At 42.4% G+C, this 26951-nt stretch overlaps 1 protein-coding gene across 2 annotated transcripts in view; it reads right to left on the minus strand.

Annotated features, from left to right (window-relative positions):
* Positions 1–229: 229 nt before the first annotated feature.
* Positions 230–26951, minus strand: part of CDHR2 (cadherin related family member 2) — a 497387-nt gene continuing 470665 nt past the window's right edge. For both annotated transcript variants that reach the window (XM_069244564.1, XM_069244565.1), the window contains one exon: positions 230–2447. In XM_069244564.1, the coding sequence (XP_069100665.1) occupies positions 2277–2447 (171 nt within the window). In that variant the 3' untranslated portion in view covers positions 230–2276. The remainder of the gene's footprint in view (positions 2448–26951) is intronic.

Genomic DNA, 26951 nt, shown 5'->3' on the forward strand with positions numbered 1-26951 from the left:
TGGAAATCGAACAATCTGTGGTTTTAACGGTTCTTATTCGCCAATGTTGTGGTGATTGTGCAGTAAAATTCAATGTAATTCCACAAGATGCCTTGAGGGTGTGCCTCGATACCGTTGAAGAGGGTAAGCATGGCCTAGTACAACACCAATGTATTAGAATAGTGTCTTCAGAACCTGTAGCTTTTTAGCATTTTATGTGAAATTTGTAGTATAAAAAACACCATTGTAGTCTGTTTTTTTCCTAAATTTTAATAGAGAAAGACCCTCCTCCCGAGCCCCGACTAACTAAGGTACGCATTTGTGTCTTATTATGATCTGCAAATACTCAACCAGATAGTTCAGTATGCAACAAGTAATTTAGTTCTATTGTATTGAAACATGATGTTATGTGAACATTCCAGTTCTTTATAGCAGTATACCAAAGGCGAAACAATTAGTTTGTAGTGAGACACGAACTACATTTCTAGAAACAGGAGTACACATTCCTTGCATTATATGTACTGATATTTACTTTATGTATAATTCAGTCCTGATATAAAGTCACACAAAGGAAGGACAACATTTTACATGTAATACCTGGAGCACATTTGAACTGCACGAAGACGGCCATTGCTTGGGGCAAACATGCATTACATTATGTAATGCTACGTTATTTTAAACTATTTCATTTGTCTCCACCGTTCACCCCAATGGGGTATCATACACTCAAGAATTTAGTAACAACTGTGAGGCTAGAAGCCTGTGGGCTATTCTGAGTGGGTTAGCCAACTTTGTCTCCAAGTGTTTGAATTTTAGTCCTAGTGTTTGCGAATTCCTCTTTCAGTGGCCATTGCTCACGATCTGAGGGATCATATTTTATTCTCAAATTGACTGCAGTGGTCATTTAGGATCACCATATTATGGGGTGGGGAAAGACCCTTTCTCCATCTGCCGCTGTATTCTCAGTTCCTCACTTCTCCGAGAGTGCACTGAATAGGGAATATGGATCAACCTTAAGCAACAGTGGAGATTTGGTAGATGATCGCCAGGAAGAGGTGTTCCACAGCATAGACAGCCGATGCTCTGACTTTGGAAACCTGGCTGTCCATCACTTCTAAATGAGAAAGCCGAACTGCAGGTTTTGCATGGTTGGAGAAGTGCCGGTCAACAGGAGAGTTCCAGGTATAACAAATTCTAAATGACTCTCTATGTCTCCTTGTCCATTATCTTGTGTCTTTCTATCTCAGTTTTTCCCTGTACATGCATCAGAGACTCCCTCTCTTGTGTTGGTGCCTTTCTGTTCCAGTGTGCCAGCTACTGACAGATCAGTTTTTGGATATCTTAACACTGGAGATTTGCTGCAATGGAGAAGCTTTCACTAGATTCCAGTTGCATCTTGGAACTTGTTAATTATGTCTAATTGTGTCTACTGACTTCAGCTGCCATTGTTATTCACCTAATATAATTTACAATTTTTTTCTTAAGGTGGATTTATAATGTTCAGTATCCAAACGCCAATTTCCTGTACCTGAAACCAAGAGAACAGATTTTAACTGGTCACCTGGCGTTGCCACCAGGGACTTTCGACCTTATGTTTGCCACTGTATTTATCTGTTGGCCAATGTGTTTTATTTAGCTGGGAATGGGCACAATTAATTAACAGAAAGACAGACGATCTTCCACAAAGCATGTTACAACTTTCTTGCTATAACATCTCATGCAAAATCCCAAGGAAAATACCAAATTTAGTGAAAGTCTAAAGTGCGATCCAGTAGGTTATTTATTTGCCATATTATCAAATGTGAATCGCTATCTCAGAGAGGGTTACATTTCCATAACGTAGGCTAACTAGGTGAATGATGTGATGGTTGTAATGCAAAGCCTGAGGTTTCATTTCAGGCACCTCTACTGCAAATTCAGCAACGGGCTTTAGAAAAAAGCAAATTGGTCCCAGAGCAAATAGTGAAAATCATACCCAGAAGTGGAAAATAATCATTATAGGTGATTAAGTAAGGAGTGTAAATCTGAACATTTAGCAACAACTTTGGGAATGCTCCTCTTTTATAAAGCCCTCTCCTTCCCCCAGGGAAATGGGTATTCAAATGCTACTTTTAATCAGCCTGAAGGCTGACATCTTGAAATCAGACTGAATCCTGCCATCTTGAAGTTAGAATACAGTCTGCCATTTTGAAATCAGATTGAAGGCTGCCATCTTGCAGCCCGACGGCAGCCATTTTATAAAAAAGAATGAAGTCTGATATTCAAAGTCCCTTAACAGCCCCTCCTAAGCCCTGAGGTCAGAGGTCAGTGGTGTCCAGAGATTCATTGTTGTATACAAAGGGAGTGTCATTGGGTTTTGCTGCTGTCTCCTTGGTGCCACGGATTTTTTTAGGATTATGATCTTTCAGTGCAGCTGATAGTGGCTCCTCAGTGCTGACCGGCTGCTGTATTCGGGCATCTTGAGGCGCCTACAATTGGAGAAATAGTGCATGAGAATATAGGCACAAGTAGAAGAAAACAAGTTAACTGAAGATTGTAAAAGAGTCAAGTGCACAGAGAAGGAACTCAGAGAGTAGAGGAGACTTGAGAAAGAACAAAGAACATCACAGGGAAAGAAATAAGGGCTAAGAAAGAGCATCACTGGGAAAGAATGAAGGACCAGGAAATAAAGGTAATGAGTGCTGAAGGAGACAAGGGGTGGCATGTAAAAAAGGAGCAGTGGTAAAATTAAATCTGAATAGACTGGGAAAGAAAAGAGACAAAACTAAAGAACTCACCCAGATACAGCTGCACCTCATGAATATGACTAGAAGGCTAGTGCCCCTATCTCAGTCATACGGTCATATAAATGTTTAGTTTTACCCTAATTATATTTTCAACCTAGTGGTCTCTACGTCAGACTAGTCTTTGTAGAAGTTTTAAGCTATCCTACGTGTACTGGAAGATGGAGTGTCTGTAATGGGATCTGAATCACAACTATGACCATCTTCATTCCGTGTCTCACTGTGATTACATTGCCTAGCTGTCCAGACAACTCAGCTTTGCCAGGAGGAAAGCATTGGTGGGATGTATTTGAATCTATGATAGATAACAAGCTGGGAACTTGCAATGTAGAGCTAATATAAAGACACTTATTTCACTGAACGGCAATTTGTATCATTAAAACAAGGTGGGGCAGAGTTAGGAATGTAGCTTCTTGTCAGAAGAGTTTCCTTAAAGGGGCCATCTACCAAATGACATCATAGTAGACCTTAAAACCCAAGAAGACGTCATCAAACAAACCAACATTTTATAATGCCTATGTTTGGCTATTGCTGAAAATGCAGGACTGGGTAAAGCGAATTGCCTTTCTCCACAGTTGATACCCCCTTTAATGCTGCCTGGTCCATTTTAGCATTTTCGTAAACCCTTGAATATAAATAAAAGTAAAGGGTGCGGGTGTCAGGCTGTATGACATTTCTAAGCAGCGCAAAGGTTGACATCCGTCAGCCACGTGAAATATTCCCCTTTGACAACTTCTTGGAAAAACATCGATTGCTTCTCATACATTTCAGAATCGGCAGAAGACCTTTTTTCACAGAATATTTTTGTAGTCTTTAAAAGTAAAAGTATCATTGCGTTAACGTCTCGGGTGATCCAACACAAACACCGTGCAAAGGGGCATATTTATACTTTTTGCTGCAAAACTGCATTAATGCCGTTTTGCACCAAAAAGTTTAGCACCGGCTTGCGCCATTCCTGAGCACCAGCTGGGCGCCATATTTATGGAATGGCGCAAGCCGTTACAAAGGGTGGGCTAGTGTAAAAAAAATTATGCTAGCTGGGTGGGGCTGGCGGTATGGGAGAAGGATGTTTTGCACCAAAAAATGACGTTAGGCTAGTTGGAGTAAAAAAAGATGACTCTACCTAGCCTAGCGTAAATGTTTTATGCAAAACCATCCATACCACATGACTCCTGTCTTAGAAAAGGCAGGAGTCATGCCCACCACCCCAATGGCCAGCAGGCAGAGAGGACCAGTGTCCCCTGGGCATGGCCATTGCACCCTGTGCCATGCAGGGGGCTCCAAGTTGGGCCCCAATGGCACTTTATTTTTATTTTTTAATCATTTACCTATACTTACCATACTTACCTGGGATGGGGTCCCCCATCCTCCGATGTTCCTCTGGTGTGGGTGGGGGTGTTTCTGGGGCTCGAGGAGGGCACCTGTGGGCCCATTCCATGGTGTTTAACTATGGAAATGGGTCCACAGCTACATTAACGCCTGATCTGACCCAGTCGTTACATAATAGGGCAAAGCAGGCTTTGCACCATTATTTATCCCCTCCTCCCACCTGTGAGTCATTTTAGCATGGGGGGATAAATATGGGGCTATGGGGTTAGCACCATTTTTAATATGGGAACGCCTACCTTGCATCTCATTGACGCAAGGTAGGTTCACACATCTAAAAAATGGTGCAAACTCCAATATTTTGACGTTAGACGTGTCTAATATCAAAATATAAATATGGAGTTATCAAAATATAAATATGGAGTTAGTTTTACACCGAATTTGCGTAAAAAAATGACGCAAATTCTGCGCAAATGGGGTATAAATGTGCCCCAAAATGTTCTTTCAGAAAGCACCATGGGTTTTGAGGGGGTAAAAGAGGCAGCACAAAGGTCCTGCACTGTTACTTCAAGACTAGTTAGAAACAAAAACAAATTGACAAATCCATTTTCCACAATGCAATCGTGCTTTTGGTGGTGGAGAGAAACATAAAATGAACTTTAAATGATCAAACAACACACATACTAATATTAAATTGTACTTGTTAGTTACATTGTTGTTCCCTTTATTTGAAACCAGATCTTGTGTTATAGGAATTTGAAACTACTTGCATCAATGTTAACATGAATTGAATATACAGAAACATTTCAGTAGTCAATTCCAGAAGGCGAATCTTATCAACAATGGTAAATGGCAAAAAGTAAATCCTGCTATGTGACACTGAAGAGCGTACGCAGGGAGTTTCCATGCACCATTTCTAAGTTTCTCGACGGGATACTTTAGGGAAGTGCATGACAGAATGTTGCCCACATGTGCATACATGCAGATAAAACTGAGTGAAGACGCACAGTGGACAGAAGTTAATCTGTTTGGCAATCGACAGACACGCGGATCGTTTTTCAGTGTTTTATGGACTGTTTCAAATGTAACTACCAGGTGGCAGGAGTATGCTATGATTTTCCTCTATAACCGCACAATGTTTAAATTAAGAGTCAATAGATCAGGCAGTTGCTGGCAGCCCTTTGCCAGCGCTTTTTTTCAGTTTTGTCAGAATTGTAAAACTTGCTTGCTGAGCGCTCGCGAATGTTTAAAAAAAAGTGGATACATCCAAAAATATTTTTGGTCCTAAAAGCAGACACTGCCATAGCAGTCATTGGCACGGAAGGGAACTACTTTGTGTGCAGATGTGCTTCATGTGAAAGAAAAAACACAGTCACTCATGGTGAAGTTAGCCAATGGCTGAAGGGGGCTGACTCACTTCCATATGCTGTTTGCGGCAGTGGGCGGCGAAAGATTTGTGTGGTACAACAACCAATGGATAAAGATGGCTGGCTGAATGCCCCCGAAATTAGTATACTGTACATAACCTTAGTAAAATCAAAAGATCTTGGCTAACACCAGCCCTAAATTTCACTTGTCAGGGTGCTCAGCCGGTGGAGGGGGTGGGAAGAGGACAAAGGGAAAGAAAGAGGACGGAGGCACATGCAGCTCCCAAAATCAGTAATAAAGCAAGGACCAGATGTGCAAAGCTTTTTTCTGTGCGCAAACGGCCCAATTTGCAGACTTGGGCTGTTTGCACAAAAAAAAGCATGTTGATTCCCGACTTAGGACTCAATATCAACACATAAAGTGGTTCTTGATTCGTCCTTGAGAGGCCACTTAAGAATCCGGTTTCCCTCAGCAAAGCAGCACTTAGGCCCATATTTATACTTTTTTAGCGCTGCATTTGCGCCGCTTTTGATGCAAAAGCAGCGCAAACTTACAAAATACATTAGTATTTTGTAAGTTTGCGCCACTTTTGCATCAAAAAATGACGCAAAAAATGACGCAAATGCAGCGCTAAAAAAGTATAAATATGGGCCCCAGTCTTTCTCTTGATGTTGTTCTTTTGGAATGCTGCTGAGAGGCAGCACGTGCAGTTACAGGCTGCTTGTGAACCATTTCAAGGCAACCAACGAGCCATTTCCAAGTCGCTTATGGGCCACTTCTAGGGAGGCAAATCATGGTCCCAGAGTGGTGAATACTACATCAGGGTGAAAGTTGAATCAAAATGGCACGTAAGGAAAAGCCTCAGAGCCTGCTCAGCGGCACTGACAGGGCTGTCCTTTTGAGGGCATTGTGATACAGGGTGAAAGCAAATTTAAACCCTACATGGCTATTTTCCTTTATGTGCAGTTGCTTTTGTTGTGCATGAGCTGTGCAACAGTTTGTCAGTGTACACTACAGAATCACCCCTGGCAGTGCGAGGCCTCCCCGGAAACTGTCTTTGTGTCTCCTTATTTTAAATGTTGGGTTCTAGCAGTTCATTGAGTAATGGCACATGTCCTACCTCATTTTGGGCCATCAAGGATGATAAAAGAGGTGTATGCAGCGTAGGGCTGCAGGTTGGAGAAGCACTGTGAAGCCTCAGCTTTGTAGCCTTTCTGTCTTGAGTATCAATGACAGGAGGACTCCAGGAAAGTCTTTAAGATTGTATTATCTCATCTCAAGTCCAATGCAAGACACAACTCTAACTAACCGCTTCCGTTGGAAGCCTCTCTGCAGCTGCTCCTGCAAGCGCAGGTGTTTTAATAAAAATTATTAATGAGTATTCATGTATTCTGAATAATAGATTTGTGTAGAAAATATAATAACGTAGAAAAATAATGCACACATTTGAAAATGAGATTACGGAGAGTGGCCGCCAACGTTCACAAAGTGTACTTATTAATACTCTAATGCTGTGAAATGTTGAAAATATGTTTGACTAATGAAGTAATATGTCATATTGAGGGTTATGCATTATGTCTTAGCTTTAATAATTGTAGGCCTTAACTTAGCGAAGGTCTTGGTCTACTTGCCAGGCCTCATGTCAAAGGTGTATTTCTTAACGTTTATTGAATGGCTGACCTAGAGAGTTAAACTGTGATTTTCCATTGCATTGTTTAAATGTGCTATAGCTGAAATGCTTTCTCATGAAAAAGGAGTGCTAGAAGATGCTGTTCTTGCTAATGTAACATTTTGTGTGTAAAATATGTAAGACTGACTTTCTCAGGAGGAGAACAATAAAGACACTGACTGGAGTAGAAGCTGCAACAATATTGTTACCTGACTAGCCGGACGATGAAGACATTGCAGGACAACGAAGCAACGACATGCGAATGGAGTAATAGTAGAATTCATAGATTTGGAGTTTTAGTTTTATTGGCCAAAGTGTGAAGATGCGTTTCATTGACCAAAAGGGATTTGAAACATAGTTTTAGTGGTTTTGATTTAACTAGACTGCACTAAGAGAAGACAAGTTCATTGCCCATTTTCTTGCAGGTCGAAAGGTCAATATTTTCTTGTGCGTCTTGACAAGAGATGTGCTTAACTTTAATGCTTAAAGACTTTGCGATTTCTGAACTTTGATGCAGAATCCTGATGTCTTGCTGATCGACTGATGTCCTGAGGACGAAGACTGACTCTGCTTGCTGATCCACATTGAGGATAGGTATTATGAATTAGATTGTTGAATATTATGTCTATTTGCTTTTTCTTTCTAGGTACCAACCGAACTGTTTGATAGAGCCATAGTTAGATGTTTTTCCAAATTCGTGTTATTAAATTGTTTTACATGAAGCCCAATCTGCTGATGCTAATCTTGTGTTAGTTAAGGATCCTCACTAAGGAAATTCTGCAAATGGGGAATAATGCTTGATGAATTTCTCTGCTGAACCCTAATGTATGTAATCACTCTGACGCTGTTGACTTGTTATTAATTTGCACAATAACCTTAGAATGTGTTGTAGTTCAAGCTTTGATTAGATTACGATTCTTCCGCTGCTTTGGACAGCCAGTATAGTTTCTGTATGTGTTTCATTTGATATTGAGATCAATCTACATGACCTTTGCATTGTTAATATAGGGAAATAAATATTCTAACTTTTACTAAAAGGTGTGGTTATTCATGGCTGAAAGGTCATGGTGCGTGACAATTACTGACTCTATTGATTATTAATGTAATTGATTGTTGTTGATTATTGATATTGTGTACCGGAGTTATGATGGGAACATCTTAATTGCAAGTCAAAATTTTCATTGGCCTATTCGCGTCCCCTTGTAAGTTTACTTATTAAGGTCAGACGCGCTAACACTCCTCATGTAATCCAACCACGCATGAGAGCACAGACTGGAATGCAAAAGAGGCAGCGCCGAGCTTGCATGAGGGCACTAGAACCTGACACTTCTTCTCCCCATTATATCAAAACTTAAGTTAAGGAAATGAAGGGAAGAATATTGAAATATGAAAATATAAAAATGAAGTGGTAATTAACAGACAGCATAACATAGAAAGTACAATAGCATGTACTGCATGTTTAACAATTACCCTAGTATTCACAAACAAAAACCTCTAGTCTCTTCAGTTTAATAATCTGTCTACCAAACCTCCCTTTGCTTACGAAGTTACCGAACATAAGAGATGAAGCAGCAGTGGAGGTGGATGCAGACACAGAACCTCCATCTCAACTACTACCACAATTCTCACTCCCCCCTTTTATTCTCATCCCTTCTCATCTCATCATCCAAACAATCATAATTAGTTGTCCTTGGTAGCAACCTGGTGTTATCCTTCTGCTTGTATAAAGACAACTGGCTAGTATGACAAACAATACCATCCAATCACTGAACAATGTGGCATTACATAAGATTTTCCTCAAACTTAAATGAAAAGAAAATCTGCTTTCTCCCCTCCTCACAGTTACCCCGTTTTCACTCTGACTTTGTCACAAATCTCTTTTTCTTTCCTCACCCCATGCATCTCATCCAACCTACTTTCACAAGTTGTGTGAGCTAAGCTTATCCTGTTAGTGACGTCCTCCAGTGACCACCTTTCTGGCTTTAAGCATCCATCCCATGTTGTCTTTAGTCAATGGAGTCTCACTTCTCATTAAAGTGAAAGAGCTGTGATCATGGCCTCACATGGCATGATCCTCTGCGCTCACAACATGTTTTATCTCTTTCTCCCAATTCAAATTGTTTCTTTTTACCAATTCAGTAATGCCTTAATCAAAGTATTAAAGAGTTCCACGAAGCATTGTCTTTAGGATAGTGTATAAACGTGTTTCTATGTTTACAAAGCATTAAAAAAGTCACCTAATACAGTTCTGGGCAGTGCTTCTTTCTAGAAAATCTCATCCATAAAACTTATTACAGTAACAGCATCCACTTTATGTACATTTTTTACTTCCTGTCACTTAAAAAAGTGAGTTACCACCATAATGGCAAATTTCACACCACTTTCCTCATCCTGTACAGACCCCATCACATCTATTCCTACTCTTTCCCAAGTCATATTTGGTGCTCAAAAGGATGCAAAGGTGCACTAAAAGTAAGCTGGGATTTGTCAGAATGAATACACTTCACACATTGACGTACAATTTCCTCCACTTCCTTGTCGAATCCAGCTACCAATATGATTGTTTGGCCCAATTCTTAGTTTTAACTATGCCTAGGTGCCCTTCATGGAATACGTTTACAATTGTAGTGTGCAGAAGAACACAAGACATGAGACAACCTTTCTTCACTAAGAGATCATTTTTGACAGACAGCTCATTCCTTACTTCTTAAAAGAAATTCAAGCATTTGTCTAATGTCTTTTTCTCTGGCCAACCACCAATTAAAAATGTTATCACACAATCAGGGATAACATCTTTCCCCAATTCAAGTTTCCTTTCTTCCTCACTCAAACCATGCAACTCACTGCCTTCTAATGCTTCCATATGGCACTCATCCCAGTGACATGTGATGTCCTCACTGATGGGCAGGGGCACTTTGCGAATAAAATCTGCCACTTTGTTTCTTGCACCAGGTACATATTGTATTTCATAATCAAGGAGCTGCATAGAAAATTATGCAATCCTGGAAGATGCATTGTTTAGGCATTGGGTGGTGTGTACCTTGGTTAGACGCTTATCTTCACAATACACCAGTACATTGGATCCCCATGCAAACTGATGGAAATGGCTCAAACCCTACACACATCAGAGGGTTTCTCTCTCAATAATAGAGTATATTTACCCTGTTTGTGTTAATGTTCAAGAGGCAAACACAACAACCACTTCATTCCCTACTTCATCCAGCTGAGACAATACAGCTCCTAGGGGCCAGATGTAGCAAACGTTTTGCGACTCGCAAACGGCAAAATTTGCCGTTTGCGAGTCGCAAAACGCGTATCCCAATGCAGAAATGCATTTTGCGAGTCGTTACCGACTCGCAAAATGCATTTCAGACTCGCAAATAGGAAGGGGTGTTCCCTTCCTATTTGCGAGTCGCATTGGGATGCAATACCATTTGCCACCGCATATGCGGTCGCAAATTGCATCGCAGTTACCATCCACTTCAAGTGGATGGTAACCCAATCGCAAATTGGAAGGGGTCCCCTTGGGACCCCTTCCAGTTTGTGACTGGAGCCCAAAATATTTTTTCAGGGCAGGGAGTGGTCCAAGGGACCACTCCCTGCCCTGAAAAAAAACCGAAACTAAAGGTTTCGTTTTTTTTTTAAGTGCAGCTCGTTTTCCCTTAGGGAAAACGGGCTACACTTCAAAAAAAAAAACTGCTTTATTTAAAAGCAGGTCGCTAACATGGAGGTCTGCTGACGTCAGCAGGCCTCCATGTTAGCGAGTGCCTATACTCGCAATGGGGCTGCAATTTGCGACCCACCTCATGAATATTCATGAGGTGGGTCATTGCGACCCCATTGCGAGTTGCAGTCGGTGTCTGAGACACCGTACTGCATAGCAATTTGCGACTTGCAAATTGCGAATCGCAGGGACTCGCAATTTGCTAGTCGCAAATTGCTTTTTTCCTACATCTGGCCCCTAATCCCTTACCACTGCCATTTATTGTTTTAATACTTTTACATTTGGGATCATTGCCTTGTAGGGATGATGCCTTATAAACATCTGACTTGATGTGCTTAAATGCCACCTGGCACTCTGGAGACTATATACATTTGCATCCTTATTTTTTTTTAGCAGTTGTCTAACGTGACACATTCTTCCTGATACGTTATTCATAAACTTTGAATAAAATTCCGCCAACCCAAGAAAAGCATGAGCTTCATCTTTATACTGTGGTGTGGGTGCAAGTCTGATGGCTTCAACAAGTGCTTTCTTTGACATTATGCCACTAAACTGAATTTATACTCCAAATAAGAAACCTTCCTTTGGAGAATTTGCATTCTTAGACCATTCTTTTTTAGAATTTTCAAAGCCATCCTAAATTATTCCTCATGATCTTTCTTATCCTTTCCCAAAACCAAAATAGCATCCTGAAAAAATGTAATGCTCTACTTTTTTGACAAGGATGTACATAAGCCTTTGAACCATGGCATCAGCAGGGGCCAAACAGAAAGGATCTCTCATGAGTTGGAAGCAACAAACTACTGTAATTAAGGTAGTTAAGGGCTTGCTAACGGTGTAATGGCATCTGGTGGTATGCAGCAGTAAGATCTATGGTTTGGAACCAAATCATATTCCGTCACATTGCTAGTAATTCATTAATGCAGCGTAAGAGAAACATATCTTTAAGAAAGCTCCTATTCAGATCCCCTAAATTGACAAATAGTCTCACCAGGCCATTGGCCTTAGCAGTATCTAGGAACCACCCAATCAGAGGATACTAGCAGTTTAGTTACACTATCAGTTTCCAGTCTCTCCAACTATGTCTACCTCTTGCAAAATACCCAATGGAATATTCCTAACTCTGTGAATGCGAGGCTGCCCCTCCCCCTTAAGAATTATGTTGTGTAGAAATCCCTTGAGTTTCCCAGTTTTACTGGAGAATACCACAGGACACTTCTTGATTACAGATTCCCACGTCTGCAGTACACTGCCCACTAGTTAAACAGATCTTGGGTTCAAGTAGTGTGCAAATTCCCCTTGATCCCACCAACCAAGTAGCCATGGCCCTTATTCTGCCAATTACATTTTGCCTTCTGCACTTCTCTCTTTAAATTCACATTTGAGTCTTCAAAAACCTAACAATAATATAGGTTCACCAACAAAACTCTGTGGTTTAATATCTGGCTGTTCTAGGTCTTTTCCAATCATCTCTATAAAATATTCCTTCTAGAGCCCTTCACTGATTATGGAGTACAGAGAAACAGACTATCAGTGCTTCTAGATTCACAATTACACCTCCTGCTAAAATATCACACATATTTTTTTCCCTAGGAATCCCATTTATATCTAGAGCTGCTTCATGAATGCTTAACACTTGTGTATCTTCCATTGCTTTATTTTAGAACATGCTTTTGTGTGGGGTCATCTAGATTGCATCTGACTGCAGAATCCTTTGTACTGAGAAACGCTGTAACGAAATGACCACAACCTTTTTTTTGGTACAGTGCAGGACATGTCTTATCATACGTACAGTAATCAGGACTACTGGACCTTTAGCATCTTCCTCTCAAACCTTCCATCCTGTGCCTGTTACTATTATTGCTAGAGCAATTCTTATTTATAGTCCACTTTACCCTTTTTGCTGTCCTCATTTTTCTTACCCACAATTTCGCCATCTGTATTCTTTATTGTAGAATTACTCAAAAGTGCTTTGGCACACCTAGTGGTTAACACTGCCTTTCTAGCAATTGCTACAGCTTCTTTTAAATCTGCTTGACCATTGGCCCATAGTTTGTCTTCTATATTGGTATTATTATAATGCATTAGTATTTGATTTCTAATCAATTCAGTGTCTATATTGCTAAATCTGCACATCAGGCTAACTTCTTTAATGCAGAGACATCATTTTCCACTTTCTCACTGGTGTCTTGTTTCCTTTGATAAAAGCTATAACGGTCAACTGGTACATACACAGTAGGTGAAAAATATATGACTAAGTCTTCCAGAGCATAATGAAAAACGTTCCCTTCACCTTCATATCTTGATTTTCTTATGTGCAATTGTATATTTATAGGCAGCCTGGTCCTAAACAACGTAGTAAGATTTTAGTTACTTCCTGGTGAAAAACCTGCTTTCTCAAATGTAGATAAGGAGTTGACAAACTAGTTTGCCCACTCTTCCCATTACATTGACGGCTCACCTTCAGTAACTATGAAGGGCTGCAATGATGGAGAATTCAGCATGCTTATTTCTCTGAGTTACTTATGTGATTCACAACCAAAAAAGATAAGACGTGCAAAATATATCCAAAAAAGTATAGTACTAAGTATAGCAGAGTTCTAGAAATTCACATAACATGGAGATAAGCTAAATTGATTCCCAGCTTTGATATTAGATCATGGCTGTATCCTCTGTGACTAAAGCTTCACTGCCTTAAAAGAATATAGCACTGTGTAGCACAAATACCCCCTTATTGTGGGAGCAATCCATCATGGTAACATTTTGGATGGCAACATTATATTCCCTAATAAAAATCCTAGTGTGTGTGCAGTATCCCAATTAAAAATGATGACATGTGGTCAATTACATGACCTGCATGGTGATGCACTAAGTAAATGTCACATATGTGTTTGCTACAGCAGTATTACGGTTGTGTGACTTACCGCTGCAACAAGTGCCAAGCCCTTTAAAGGGCCTGGCTACTCCTTGAACCACTGCATCCAATGCCAGTTAACAGCTGGCTTGCATACTCAATGAGGTAGCAACAGCAAACACATTAGTACCACAGAAAACATACCTTGTAGTGTAAATATTGAAAACTGTGAACTGTGTCCACACTCAGCTCCAAGTTACAACCCAGACGTCCGTCTGTCTGGTGATTTCTCAGCTCAGTGTTTCCCTTTGTAAGAGTGCTCATAACGCCCAGGCTCGACATCTTGTGGCCAATTTTGCTGAGTTTCAATGACAGTAGTACTCCAGAAATGTTTTTAGGGTTTTATAAGCTCATCTCTAGCGTGATGCAGGACACAGCTGTAACCCAGTGCTCCTATTGGAAGTCTCTCTGCAACTGCTCCTTTTGCATTCCATCCACATCAACAGAGCACTGAATGTAATGTAAAGAAAGCAGCACTGATATCACACAATATCACTACAACCTCACAGTCCCCTGGTGCAGGTACGATGCTGACTCTCAGTGTGATGTTCAGCAAACAGAGAGAGATCTCGGTGAGCAGCCCCTCCCCTTACTAAGTTATTGCACCTTGAAGGCTGAAGCCTTAGACCCAGAAGGAGCAAGTAGCCTCTGGCAGCAGGTGGAGTCTCTGCTTGCCTCTGGTGGGACACCTCAGGACTGGTAGGGACCAGCAGCTTCTGACAGCAGGTCCAATCTCCTTTTTGAAGACTTCTTGTTTTTGGCGGGTGGGGCACCTTAGGACATAGAAGGAATGCAGGTACCAGCAGCCTCTAGTAGAAGATGCAGTCTCCATTTGCAGAGTGATTGTCTCTAGTGGGACACTTCAGAACAGAGAAGGATTGGCAGCCTCTGGCAAGAAGTTTCAGTCTCCACTTGCAGAGTGGTTGTCTCTGGTGGGGCACTTCAGGACAGGGAGGGACAGGTAGTCTCCTCCCCACTGAAGCTGTCCTTGGTGACTGGGCAGAACTGTGCAGGAGGATTCCAGCATGCCCTTCCCAGCTTGTCTGTGATCTTAGCTGCAAGAAGAAATGGCAACTGCTCTGCAACCATTCAAAGGCAATCCTCAAATAGTTTGACAAACTGTAAGACTTGGCTCCTTATGCCACACATAGCAGCTTATAAACATAAAGGAGGTCTGAAAGTATTCCATGGAGGTGAGGAGGTGAGGAATTGTTTACTATAATGAGGAGAACAGATGGAGGTCATTCTTGAGAATGATTTAAGTGACCAACAATGTCATCCCTTTGTGTCTCAAGAATAAACACTTTTATAAAATAATAGACTAACTCAAAAGTTTTGTTTGGTTTTGAAATTCGGGGTTGTACCCAGAGGTGTGGTGTGGCCCATGAGTAGTATTCTTCTTGTTGAATAACTTCAAAGGCATTCCCAGAGCTCTCATGTTTTTCAGGTCCTTGCACATTTAGCTCATCTCGCCCAAGTTTTTCTCTTGCGTCCTGAGACATGTGGTTCTGGTTATTCCATTTTCAATCCAGAACTATAAGTTCAAGAATGCAAAGAAAAACCTTGATTCTGTAAACTTCTCATACATGGACACGGGAAGCTTGAGAATTCTTAATTTAATGTGGTATGACGATTTTGCTTCTATACTAAATGGGTGTTAGGTAACTTGAAATAAATTAATATTCATTCGCCACTATATTATATTGAATTAAAAAAATATTTGGGAAGTCTTGGCTAAGGTGAATGTAAAGTTTGTTGAGCAAGATTAAATCCCTAGGGGGTGATTTAGAGTTTGTCAGAGAGGTTACTCTATCCAAATGCTGAAAGAGTGTCCTTTCCACCAAACTGAAGGTCATCCCACCTGATTTAAAGATGGGAGGTCCTGAAGTATCTTAGCTATGGACACTACTCTGTCTTCGTCACTGACATATTCCTTTGACAGCCTGAAGAAGTTAAGATGGTCAGAATTTAGACCAGTGGTTGAATGGCCAGTTTTAACTCTCCCTTACCACCATGAGTAACATGGCCATAACAGACAGTAAATTTCTGAACGACTCAATCAATCAATCAATGAGTGTTTATAAAGCGCAGCTACTCAACTGTTAGGGTCGCAAGGTGCTGGGGGGAGTGTAGCGTGTACCAGAGGTGGATTAAAAAAGTCATTTCTTCAGTTCCTTCGTTAAGCTGGGGAGGGAGGTGGTTTGTCTGATGTGGATGGGTAGGGCATTCCAGGTGGTGGCGAGGTAGGAGCTTCCTCCTGTTCTGGTCTTCCTGATGCAGGGTACTTCTGTGAGAGAGAGCTGAGCTAAGTGTAGGGCCCTGTGGGGTACGTGGAAGTTGATTTGCAGGTTAAGGAAGGCTGGTCCGGTGTTGTGGAGGGCTTTGTGTGCGTAGGTGAGGATTTTGAAAGTGATTCTTTTCTCTATGGGGAGCCAGTGCAGTGTGCGTAGGTGTTGGGAGATGTGGCAGTGTCGGAGTAGGTCGAGGATCAATCTGCCGGCGGCTTCCGGATGTTTTGCAATTTGCGGGTGAGTTTTTGTTGATTCCGGCATAGAGTGCGTTGCCGTAGTCCAGTCTGCTGGTGATGAGGGCATGTGTGACGGTCTTTCTATGCTTGAGGGGGATCCACTTGAAGGTCTTGCATAGGAAACGGAGGGTGCAAAAGCAGGTGGAGGTGACTGAGTTGATCTGATGGTTCATGCTGAGGTCAGGGTCCAGGATGATTCAGAGGTTGCGGGCTTGGCTGGCGGGGGTGGGCGGGTTTCTGAGGTTGGGTGGCCACCAAGAGTCGCTCCATGCGTTGGGTTGAGGACTCAGGATGAGTACTTCAGTCTTGTTTGTGTTGACTTGAAGGCAGATGACTCTCATCCAGTTGGCGACTGCTTTCATGCCTTCGTGGAAGTTGTACCTGACCTTGTCTGGTTCATTGGAGAGGGAGAGGATGAGTTGGGTGTCGTTGGTGTAGGAGATTATGTTTATTCTATAGCTTCTGACAATGGTGGATAGTGGGGCAAATTAGACGTTGAACAGCGTGGGGCTGAGGGAGGATCCTTGGGGAACTCCTCAGGTGGTGGGTGTGGGTTCTGCAAGGAAGGGGGCGAGTCTCACTCCATGCGTTCTGCCGGAGAGGAAGGATTGGATCCAGTCGAGGGCCTTGTCTCTGATGCCGCTTCGTGGAGTCCTCTCATCAGGGTGTGATGGGAGACTGTGTCGAAAGCTGCCGAGAGGTCAAGTAGGATGAGTGCCACCGTCTCTCCATTGTCTAGTAGGGTGCGGATGTCATCTGTTGTGGACAGGAGGGCCGTTTTGGTGCTGTGGTTTGACCTGAATCTGGATTTGGAGATGTTGAGGATGTTGTGGCTTTCTAAAAACGTGGTGAGCTGGCTATTGACAGCTTTTTCTATGACTTTCGCAGGAAATGGAAGTAGGGAGATGGGCCTGAAGTTTTTGAGGTCGGTGGGGTCAGCAGAGGGTTTCTTGAGGAAGGGGTTGATCTCTGCAGGTTTCAGTCACCAGGGAAGGTGGCGGCAGCTAGTGAGCAGTTGATGGTGAGGCGGAGCTTGGGGGATGGTGTCTGCAGCTCTGTTGAAGATGTGGTGGGGGCATGGGTCCGTGGGGGTCCTGGTGTGTATGGACTTTATGGGTTTCAATGTATCTTTGGTGGAGAGGGGTGTCCAGTTGGAGATTGTGGGTTTGTTGCTGTCCAGGGTAGGAATAGGGGGTCTGCACGTGGGTTGTCCTTGGTGAAACTGTTGTAGATGGTCTTGATTTTGTGGTGGAAGTAGGTGTTGAGTCTGTTGCATAGGTCCCGTGAGGGTGGGATGTCCGTTGTTTCACTGTTGGGTTGGGCGAACTCCTCGATGATGCTGAAGAGTTCCTTGCTGTTGTGTGCTTGTGAGGAGATCCTGTCTTGGATAGCCTTCTTTCTGGTGTTTCTGATGAGTTGGTGGTGTGCGGTGGTGGCGGCTTTGAAGTTGCTGTGGGCTTCTGGGGATTTAGTGTTCATCCAGATTCTCTAAAGGCAGCGACAGGTACGTCTTGATTCCTGGAATTCAGGGGTGAACCAGCTGGATCTCTTTGCATGGGTGTTGCTGTTCTTTTTGAGAGGGGCTATGGTGTTGGCGCAGTCGGTGATCCACATCATTAGAAAAAACATCCATGGTGTTGGGCTTGTTATTTTTTGTTTTAAAAAAAAACAAAGTCCAGTTTGGGACCATGCTTCTATAAAAAATTAAAACAGGTTAACAGGTTGACAGATGGTACCATCTGTTACATTTTTAATACACTGACAGGTACCGCCATGATGGCGGTTTCTGCCAATGTTAAGAGATGTCCGCTGGGCCATCTGACATATCTAAATAATGAGTATGGTTGCTCAATCAGGACGACTGAGTATTTGACTCCATCAGCCTGACAAGTAAATACCATACTCTGAAGTATAAATCAAGCCCTCTGTCTTAAATTGGAAAAACAATTCTAAAAACAAGTGGAAAGCAAATTATTATTATTTGTTTTACAAAATGATTGGGTACATGAACTACATAAATGCTGCAAAAGTAGTAAGCAAATTTTTAGCAACTGATTAGCCTAAGATAAGGGTTATGTCACAGGGGAGTCCATATTCCAGCCCATGAATTCATTCTTCAAATCACTGAAAGGTAAACATTTAGGCCCACTGAGTGAAGGAGAAGAAATGTGACTACAGATGCAGATGTGACTCAGATGCAGTGAAGTTACCTTAGCTGAAGATTCATGACATCATTATAAAAAACATTTGAGAATTGAATGTGGCGTATTATAAATGACCGTATTTCATAATAAAGTTTATAAAATGGACAACAATGGTATAAATATTTGTTTTTTTGAGCCACAGTTTTAGGAATCTTCTTCATCTTCCCTTCACAAAAATGGATGTTACCTATTATCCAAATACACTGCTTTAATTAAAGAAGAAAACAATGACTGCCAAACGCAAAAAACATCCACATATAAGTCATGAGGTTAATTTAAAGAACAGGGAACTCCTGGGCACTTAATATCCCATTCAGCAGCTCTAGTTCCACTGCATAGATTATTATCACCCCAGTCAGGTGCCGCATTGCTTTCAGTAGGTTTTCTGTCTTCTCTGGTCAAAAACATCTGCTCCTTTTTTCTCCATGTACACCTCAATTTTTCATGTACCCTGGCGACTATAAACTGCTTTCTGATCTCATCCAAGAATCTTTCTTAACTGTTTCAGAGACCTATCTGTGGCATAATAATTACTGAGCTGCTCATAAGTCAGACCACCTTCACCTTTACCACTGCAAGGAACCTGATTATACCCTATTGCCACAGCTTTTGAAGATCAGAATAGGATGCGTCTCCTGTTCCTCTTCGTCCAATTCTGTGTTGATTTGATCCTGTAAGAGCTACAAGGTGGAGGAATCTTCTTTGATGTACAGCTCAAGAACCTTAGAGATCCATTATGATATGAAACACTGGCAGTGATCATCTCCCAATAGTTTTTTTTAACAGTGTTATAAGTGATGTTCTCAGTGAGTCTAGAACTGAGGATACTGGCTCTGTTACCTTCCTGGGAACTCTGATTGCTCACTGCTTCCATAAGTTCTTTAAGGAATTTACAATTTGGTGATCCAATAATATTGTACAGTGGCCTGAAGGAGCTATTAATTAACAGACAAGCAAAGATAATTGTACCTAGCCACAAAGGAAGAGCAACTGGTTTGACCGGGAACGTGTAACTCTGAGACAGAATATGCATACAGATTTCAGACATTTTACTAGTCGTAATGATCATACTAAGTTCCAGTTTTACACACTAAAATATTTGACTTACAAAAGTTGTTAAAAGGAAGTAAAAACAGTTGCTTCTGAGTCACCTTGCAAAGGGTGCTTAAAGTTGGTGATTTCAGGCTTTTGTGGGCTTTGGTGGCTGTGAGTACTGCAGGTCTGAATGTTTTGTCAAATACGATTAGTGGACTACTAAATGTTTATTTCAATTATATGAGGGACCAGGTGATGTGAGCTAATGGAAGTGAGGTATGACCCACATGTGCCTTAGTTATTAAAAAGTAACTTTTGAAAATACAGTAGTGCTAATGGCCTCTTTGAAGCCATGTACAACAGCTGGACCTGATAGAACTTTTAATTTAGTGCTCTAGCAAAACCTAGAATTTTAGAACTCTGTTTCCCTTCCTTAGTATATAATACTCAAACATATTTAATTCCATTATCTTGGCAAGTTTTGCATACTGACCTAATTAAGCCCACGTATGAGAAAGGAGGTCATTTTGATCCTCAGTCATACCAACTGATCCTTCCATTAAATCTGTCTGCTAAAATCATTGCAAGATATATTTTGCAGTGTTTTGAAAAAGAAAAGCTGGACTCCTAGATTGTTTTCTCCTCAGTTTGTGTGAGGTGAAAGTGGAGCGCAGAGTAAGTCTATTGGGATGTGCCATCTACATTGCAAGTTGTTAAATAAGTGCAGTGTTAGAAAAAAAGGTAAACAGGTGCCATCGTTGCCAGCTCACTGGGCAAGAGGATTGGTACAAGTGTATCTACAGCATTACAAGATACATACAGATGCTTAGTAAGACACATTTTCCGTTAGAAGCATGTAAGGCTGTAGATACACATGTTCTGCATCGGCTGTTAAGCAGTTTGCTCCTAATCAGTGGCTAAGAGGAGCAATGTCCTTAACACAGTTGGGCCAACAATAGCCTGTTGGTGGGCTAGAATTCCATGCAGTAGTGCTTTATAAAGAGTGTGGTGTTGACCAGATCTGCCTTGCAGATGTCGGCTAATAAAATATTACCTATGAAAGCCAAGATCGCCCTCATTTTTTATTTAGCTTTGGTGTGGCAAGCCTGGATACACTTGAAAATCCAGCTTGCAGTGCTTGCCTTGAAAATTAGATTACCTTTTTGGTGTCTAGAAAAAGTTACAAAGAGTTAGTCAGTTTTCTGAAAGGGTCCTTGTAGTCCTGTCAATAAAGTGTGTGAGCACCCGCTTGTAGTCTAAAGTGTACAAAGTCCTTTCTGCTACTGACTGTGGAAAGAAAACGGGCAGATCAACAGTCTAGATGATGTGGAAAGGTGAAACTATCTTAGACAAGAATATTGATTCCTTCTAAGAATTATCTTGTCGCTGTGTACCTGAATGAATGGGTCTTGAATACAGAGTGCTTGTAACTCACTGATGTGCCTGGGTGAAGTTATGGCTACTAAGAAAGCCACCTTCCAGGATAGAAAGTGTAGGGTACAAGAGTCAAATGGTTCAAATGGAGGATCCAGAATCCTTGTGGAAACAGTGTTAAGATTCCATATTGTGGCTGGAGGAGTTCTTGGCGGTATTACCCTTTTAGTCCTTCCATGAATGCCTCAAACACAGGGTTTTTGAATTGCAATGAATGTTCTGTATTTTGCATGTATGTAATGAGAGTGCCTAGGTGAAGATGTATGGAAGTACATGTGAGACCTATCTTTGTAGTTGTAATAAGTAGAAAATGATTCCTTGAACCCAAAACTTGATAGGTTCCAGTTATTTTAAGATCAGTATGGGCAAATCTCTTCCACTTGACTGCATAACATGCATATGTAAAAGGCCTACGAGCTTCATGCTTTATGGCCATATGCTCTCCATGGAGATTTAGGTAGTCATACTCGAAGTCCACAGGTGTCAGATCACTAGGCTGAGTTGCTTGGGCTCTGGATGCCTGATCTGGCTGTGTTGTTGTGTGAGAAGGTCCAGCCTGATCCGTACGGACTGAAACTCTGAGTACCATGGTTGTCTGACCGTGGTTGAGGCCTCTAGGAAGAGGGTTGTGGACACTTGCCTCATCTTCCTCAGTATGTACAGGATGCATGGGAGAAGAGTAAAAGTGTATGCAAATAGCCCTGATCAGATCCGCCAGAGTGAAATGCCCATGGACTGTGGATGTGGGTGTTTAAAGGCAAAGCTTGGGCATTTTGCTTTTTCTCAGATGGCAGAGTTAAACAGCTAGGTATCCCCACCAGTGGAGGTACCTGTGGAAGACATGCAGGTGATTTTTCATCAAAGTCACTGTCCACCACTGGAATGTGCTCTGCTAACAGGTAGATCCTCTTTCTGATTGCTAACAAAGACAGCTCAGGGATCTGAGTACCCACTTCTTTCTGTATGTAGAAGATGGGCTTGATGTTGTTAATCTTTATCAGGACCACTTTGCCTTGGACAAGCTTGAACAAGGCTTTCATGGTTAGGCAAACGCACAGTAGTTCCTGGGAGTTAATGTTTCAACCCTGATGCTTAGGGGTCCAGGTACCTTGCACAGTCATGTTGTCAAGAGGTGCGGCCCACTGGTGAGTGATGTGTCAGTGGTGATGGTCACATGAGTAAGTGTCAAACAATAGGTTATTTGCTGTTCCACCATTGCAGAGATCATTGAGTGCTGGCCTTCTTCAACACTAGGGGGGTCATTACAACATTGGCGGGCGGCTAACGCCGCCCGCCAAGCTGTAACCGCCGTGCAGCCGCCAATGCGGCCGCACTCCCGCAGTCCCCATTACAACATCCCCGCTGGGCCGCAACATAGGAGCCGGCTCCTAATGGAGCCGGCGGTGTTGCGGCCGTGCGACGGGTGCAGTTGCACCCGTCGCGCTTTTCACTGTCTGCTATGCAGACAGTGAAAAGCTGCACGGGGCCCTCTTAGGGGGCCCCAGGACTCCCCTTACCACCAGCCTCTTCCTGGCAGTGCAAACCGCCAGAAACAGGCTGGCGGTAGGGAAGTTATAATCCCCAGGGCAGCGCTGCTTGCAGCGCTGCCCTGGCGGATTATCACCGTCGGGGCTATAACGGCGGGAAACCGCCGGCCCCGGTGGTGCGACCGTGGCGCTACCACTGCGGTCAAAATACACCGGGAGGCACCGCCAGCCTGTTGGCGGTGCTCCCGTCGTTTTGGCCCTGCGGTTGTAATACCGCCAGGGTCATAATGACCACCTAGATCTTCTCACTGACCCTTTGCTTGTGACCACTGCCTCACCAGGCACTCTTTAAGTGGGCTCATGTGAAGTCTAGTGCCTGGCACACTTGCTATGCAAGACGCACTCATGCCTAAGAGCTTCATAACTATCCTTACAGTGACTGGACGAACTAACTGAAAAAGAGGCAGTAGCTTCTGAAATGATATACCCCTTTTCTTGTTGGGATAAGCTTTTGCTGTGATAGCATTTTAACACTGATCCCAAGAAGGCTGGATCTGTAGTGGTTCGAGGTGGGATTTCTTTATATTTATGGTGAAGTCCAGGCTCTGAAATAGGGACACTACTGTCTAAGTATGAGCTAGGCATTGGTGCCTGCTGCTCTTGCTCCAGCCAGTAATCAAAGAAAACAACATGAATGATGCCTCTGCAGTGTTGTTCATCTGCAGTGATGTGTGGCCACCACTGACAGGCCCTTCATGAAGACCCTGGGAGTCATAGTGTTGCAGAAATCTAGAACCTTGAATTGGTGGTATTGTCCACTTAAAACAAAACAAAGGTACTGGTGATAGGCAGGAGGGATGGGAATATGTAAGTAGGCATCCTTCAGGTTTAGAAACATCATGAAGTCACCTTGTTGGAGGACCAGGACGAAGTCCGGCAGAATTGTCATATGAAAGTGCTTTGACAGGATGTACTGATTTAGCTGCTGTCTGTCCAGAATGGGATGAGGGATCAGTTCTTCTTTGGAATGAGGAAGTACAGCTTTGTCTCATTGATGTGGTGGCACAATCTGTATTGCACTCTTTTGGAGGAGCATCCTAGCCACCTCTTCTAGAAGTCTGAGGTGGTCTTGGCTGAGGATGTGGGGTTGAGGTGGTATGTGGGGACAGGAGAGTTCTAGGCAGTAGCTCTTCTAAACTACTGCTGGAACCCATTGATCTGAGGTGATTTCCTATCAGTGCGGATGGAAATCTTTCAGTCTCCCCCTAACAGGTATTATATGATAGGTTGGGATGGGAGAAAATGCAGCAAGTCTGTGTTTAGAGGTTGAGGCTCCTTTACCAGAGTCACCTCTGCCTCTGACTTTTTTGTTGCTTTTGTAACCATCCCTTTTAAATCCTCTGCTCGCCTAAGACTCATGAAATGCCTGCTGTTGGTGTTGAACCCAAATGGGAGGTGTGGTTTTGGCCCTACCCCTGCCCCCAATTTGTTGTTTGCAAGAGGCAATGGTGGTGTGCATGGGTGTGGCGGTAATGGGGGCAGAGAAAGAGGTGGTGGTAGAGGCCGTGATCGCTTAGGTATAGGTGGCTGGGGTGGTGGGCTTGCACCTTTGTCCTTGTGCTTCTTGGTCACTGGATATCAAGGTGCATCAAAAGCGAGCTCTTCTTCGAAATTAAGCCTGAGCTTCTGTGGAATAGGGGGAGCGAGTTAAAGGCCATCCTGGAGGTGACTTGGCAGTCATTTTGCCAGTCTCTGAGTGAATGAAAAGCCTCCTCTACCTGGCATCAAGGTCTTCCCCCTGCCTTTGTAGAATGATTGCCTATGATTATTTCTTTCTTAGCACTGAAGGGATGCTCAGTTTTACAGCCACTCTCAGCTTTGATTTCAATCCATCTAAGGATTTTGATGCTCTTTATTCGAGGGGGAGTCGAAGACTGCCATGGATTAGTGCCTTTCATTGGAGGCCTGCTTGGCTATGAATTCTTCTATTGGCGCACAATAGAGCCTGATGGTGGTGGTGGGCCAATGGGCTGTTGCTACTTTTTCCTCTGCTTAAGGCCCAACACCTTTTTGAGTGGTGCTCTGCCTCAGCATTGGGGTGTTTATGGTGGTGCTGGGTTTTTATCCTGGCTTTGTTACACCAATTTTATACTCACCCCTATGAGTCTTCTTTGTTCAGATCCAGGCTGGTTTCAACCCCAATAATATCCTCTCTTGGAGCTGCTTGAGGACAGACACTTTTAGCAGGGTGTAGGTTGAGCTGCTGGGACCCCAGAAGGGCCATGATTCTCCTCTGTGATGTTTTTATGTAGAGAAAGCCATGCTCTTTGAAGATGTTGGAGGTTTCAGAGGGAGAATACATGTTTCTATACACCTTGTGCCTTTACAGCCTTCACCTCATGGTCTCCTTGCCGTAAAAAGTAAGGCAGAACTCACAGGAAGACTTATGGTCAGGGGAGAAGCAAAAGTTGCAAATGCCAAGGATATTTTGCATTGGACTTAGTGGAGAATTGAAAGGGTCCATTTCCTCCTTCCTGTATTCATTCCCTGAAGCAAGTTCTGAAGGAATGTAAAGATGTCTCAACTTTTTCAGTGAAGGCCTGATTCTGAGACATCAGAACAGGATGTTGTTGACTGGTAAAGAAGATCAAGTGACACTTACCCTTGAGGACAGCTGGGTAGGTGCCAACGCATGGTGATTGTTTACCTAGAGTTCGGTCTCAAATGGTATTGCAAGTAGGCCTGAAAAGCTGAGTGGATACGTGTAGTTTTTGGATCCGTGGCTAGACATGTCCTAACCCAATAATGGAAAAAAACAATCCAGGGTGAAGGCAAGGCCCATTTGCATTCTGACCTAAGGAAGCAGCCACAGCACATGCTGTGACAAAAATCTTCTTTGATGAAAGTTGCAATGTCGGAACCCAACGCTAAATGGCAGAAGTATGCAGAGCTTGTGTATTTACAGCCACACAGCTTCATAGTATTCCTATTCCTGGCTCTTAGGGATCAGGAACGTTAGAACTGTAAAGCTATATGAATATTTGGGGGTTCACTTTTAAAATAATATATCACTTGGAAGTTACATTTGGAAATTATTGCTAAAAATACCTACCAAACAATGAATTGATTATCTTATTTTAATCAGCTCTATGAGGTTACTCATTTAAGCCCTTCATTAAAGCTTACAAGCCGAAAGCAGCACCAATAGATCTGTGTGGGTGTGCGTTGCTTATTTTAATAATTATATTTAATTAATTTGTGGTATACTGCCTGAAGAGGTCATTCATGTTACCCTTGTGGCTTGAGGCTGTTAGAGTTGAGTTAGGCCTTAGAAGTTTTCATTTGAAATCAGAGGGTCTTGCACCCATTTTTTAAATTGCTATGTTAACAAAAGTATACTCTTCATTGCTGGAATGTGGATACTGATGAAGTCCTTCCCACAAAAGAGAGATCTGTTTGTCAGATGTAACACGAGCCTTGAGTACCTTTGCAGAGATGTGCCAACCCTGATAAATGGATTAATAAGACAATGGGCCTGATTTAGAACTTGGCGGACGGTTACTCCATCACAACAGTGATATATATCACATCCACAAAAATCTAAATCCCATTATGTCCTATGGGATTTAGATTTCGGCAAATGGGATATCTGTCACTCTTGTGACGGAGTAACCTGTCCGCCGAATTCTAAATCAGGCCCAATGTCAGAAATGTATTCAACAACAACTTAATTACATGCGGAAACTGAAATGGTTTCATGGAATACATGTAAATATAATAAGGGTTTAGGTATTTTTTAAAACTTGCATGCAGATGTTTTCGCCATCTCTTATTAATAACTCATTTGGGTCTTGTCATGGTTTTTTATAAGAATAATTTGCTGTTTTTCCCAAAGAACTGCAAATTCGAAAACCGGACAGCTTTTATAATATGATGTCAATTTGTTCTAAATGTCATACAGCAAGATCAGGACATTTCTATAGCATGTTGGAGTTTCCTCAAAGAATGCATCATATTAATTGAATTAAATGTACATTTGATTGGTTTATACATCTATTTATATTACAATGTGGCAGCCACCACTGTGTAATTATATTTAGGTCAGTGTTTCCATAAAAAAGAAATCATCCACCTCAGTTCTTCCTGGAAAGTTTTGGGGAGATATGTCAATCGGGGGCAAGAAAATAGGGGGAGGGCAGAGGTGTAAAAACATTGATTTCCCATGTTAATTCCCATTCACACCCAGTGAAGCTTGCACAGTCCTGTGGTACCAGGGAGATGAAACTTGATAGGCGGTACTGCAGAAGTACCTTAATAATGGGACAAATTAATAAAAACAAATATGCAAAATGTGTGGTGGGGTCAGCAGTTGGGGGGTAATTTGGCCTCCACTGGGGTTGCATGCAGGACTCTTGGCCATAAGCTACACATGGACCCAAGTTTTTTGCCATCTCTGTAGTGAATAATTGGCATAACATTTTGCAACATGCAGGACATGAAG

This window comes from Pleurodeles waltl, chromosome 7 (assembly GCF_031143425.1).
Source record: "Pleurodeles waltl isolate 20211129_DDA chromosome 7, aPleWal1.hap1.20221129, whole genome shotgun sequence".
Taxonomy (NCBI): domain Eukaryota; kingdom Metazoa; phylum Chordata; class Amphibia; order Caudata; family Salamandridae; genus Pleurodeles; species Pleurodeles waltl.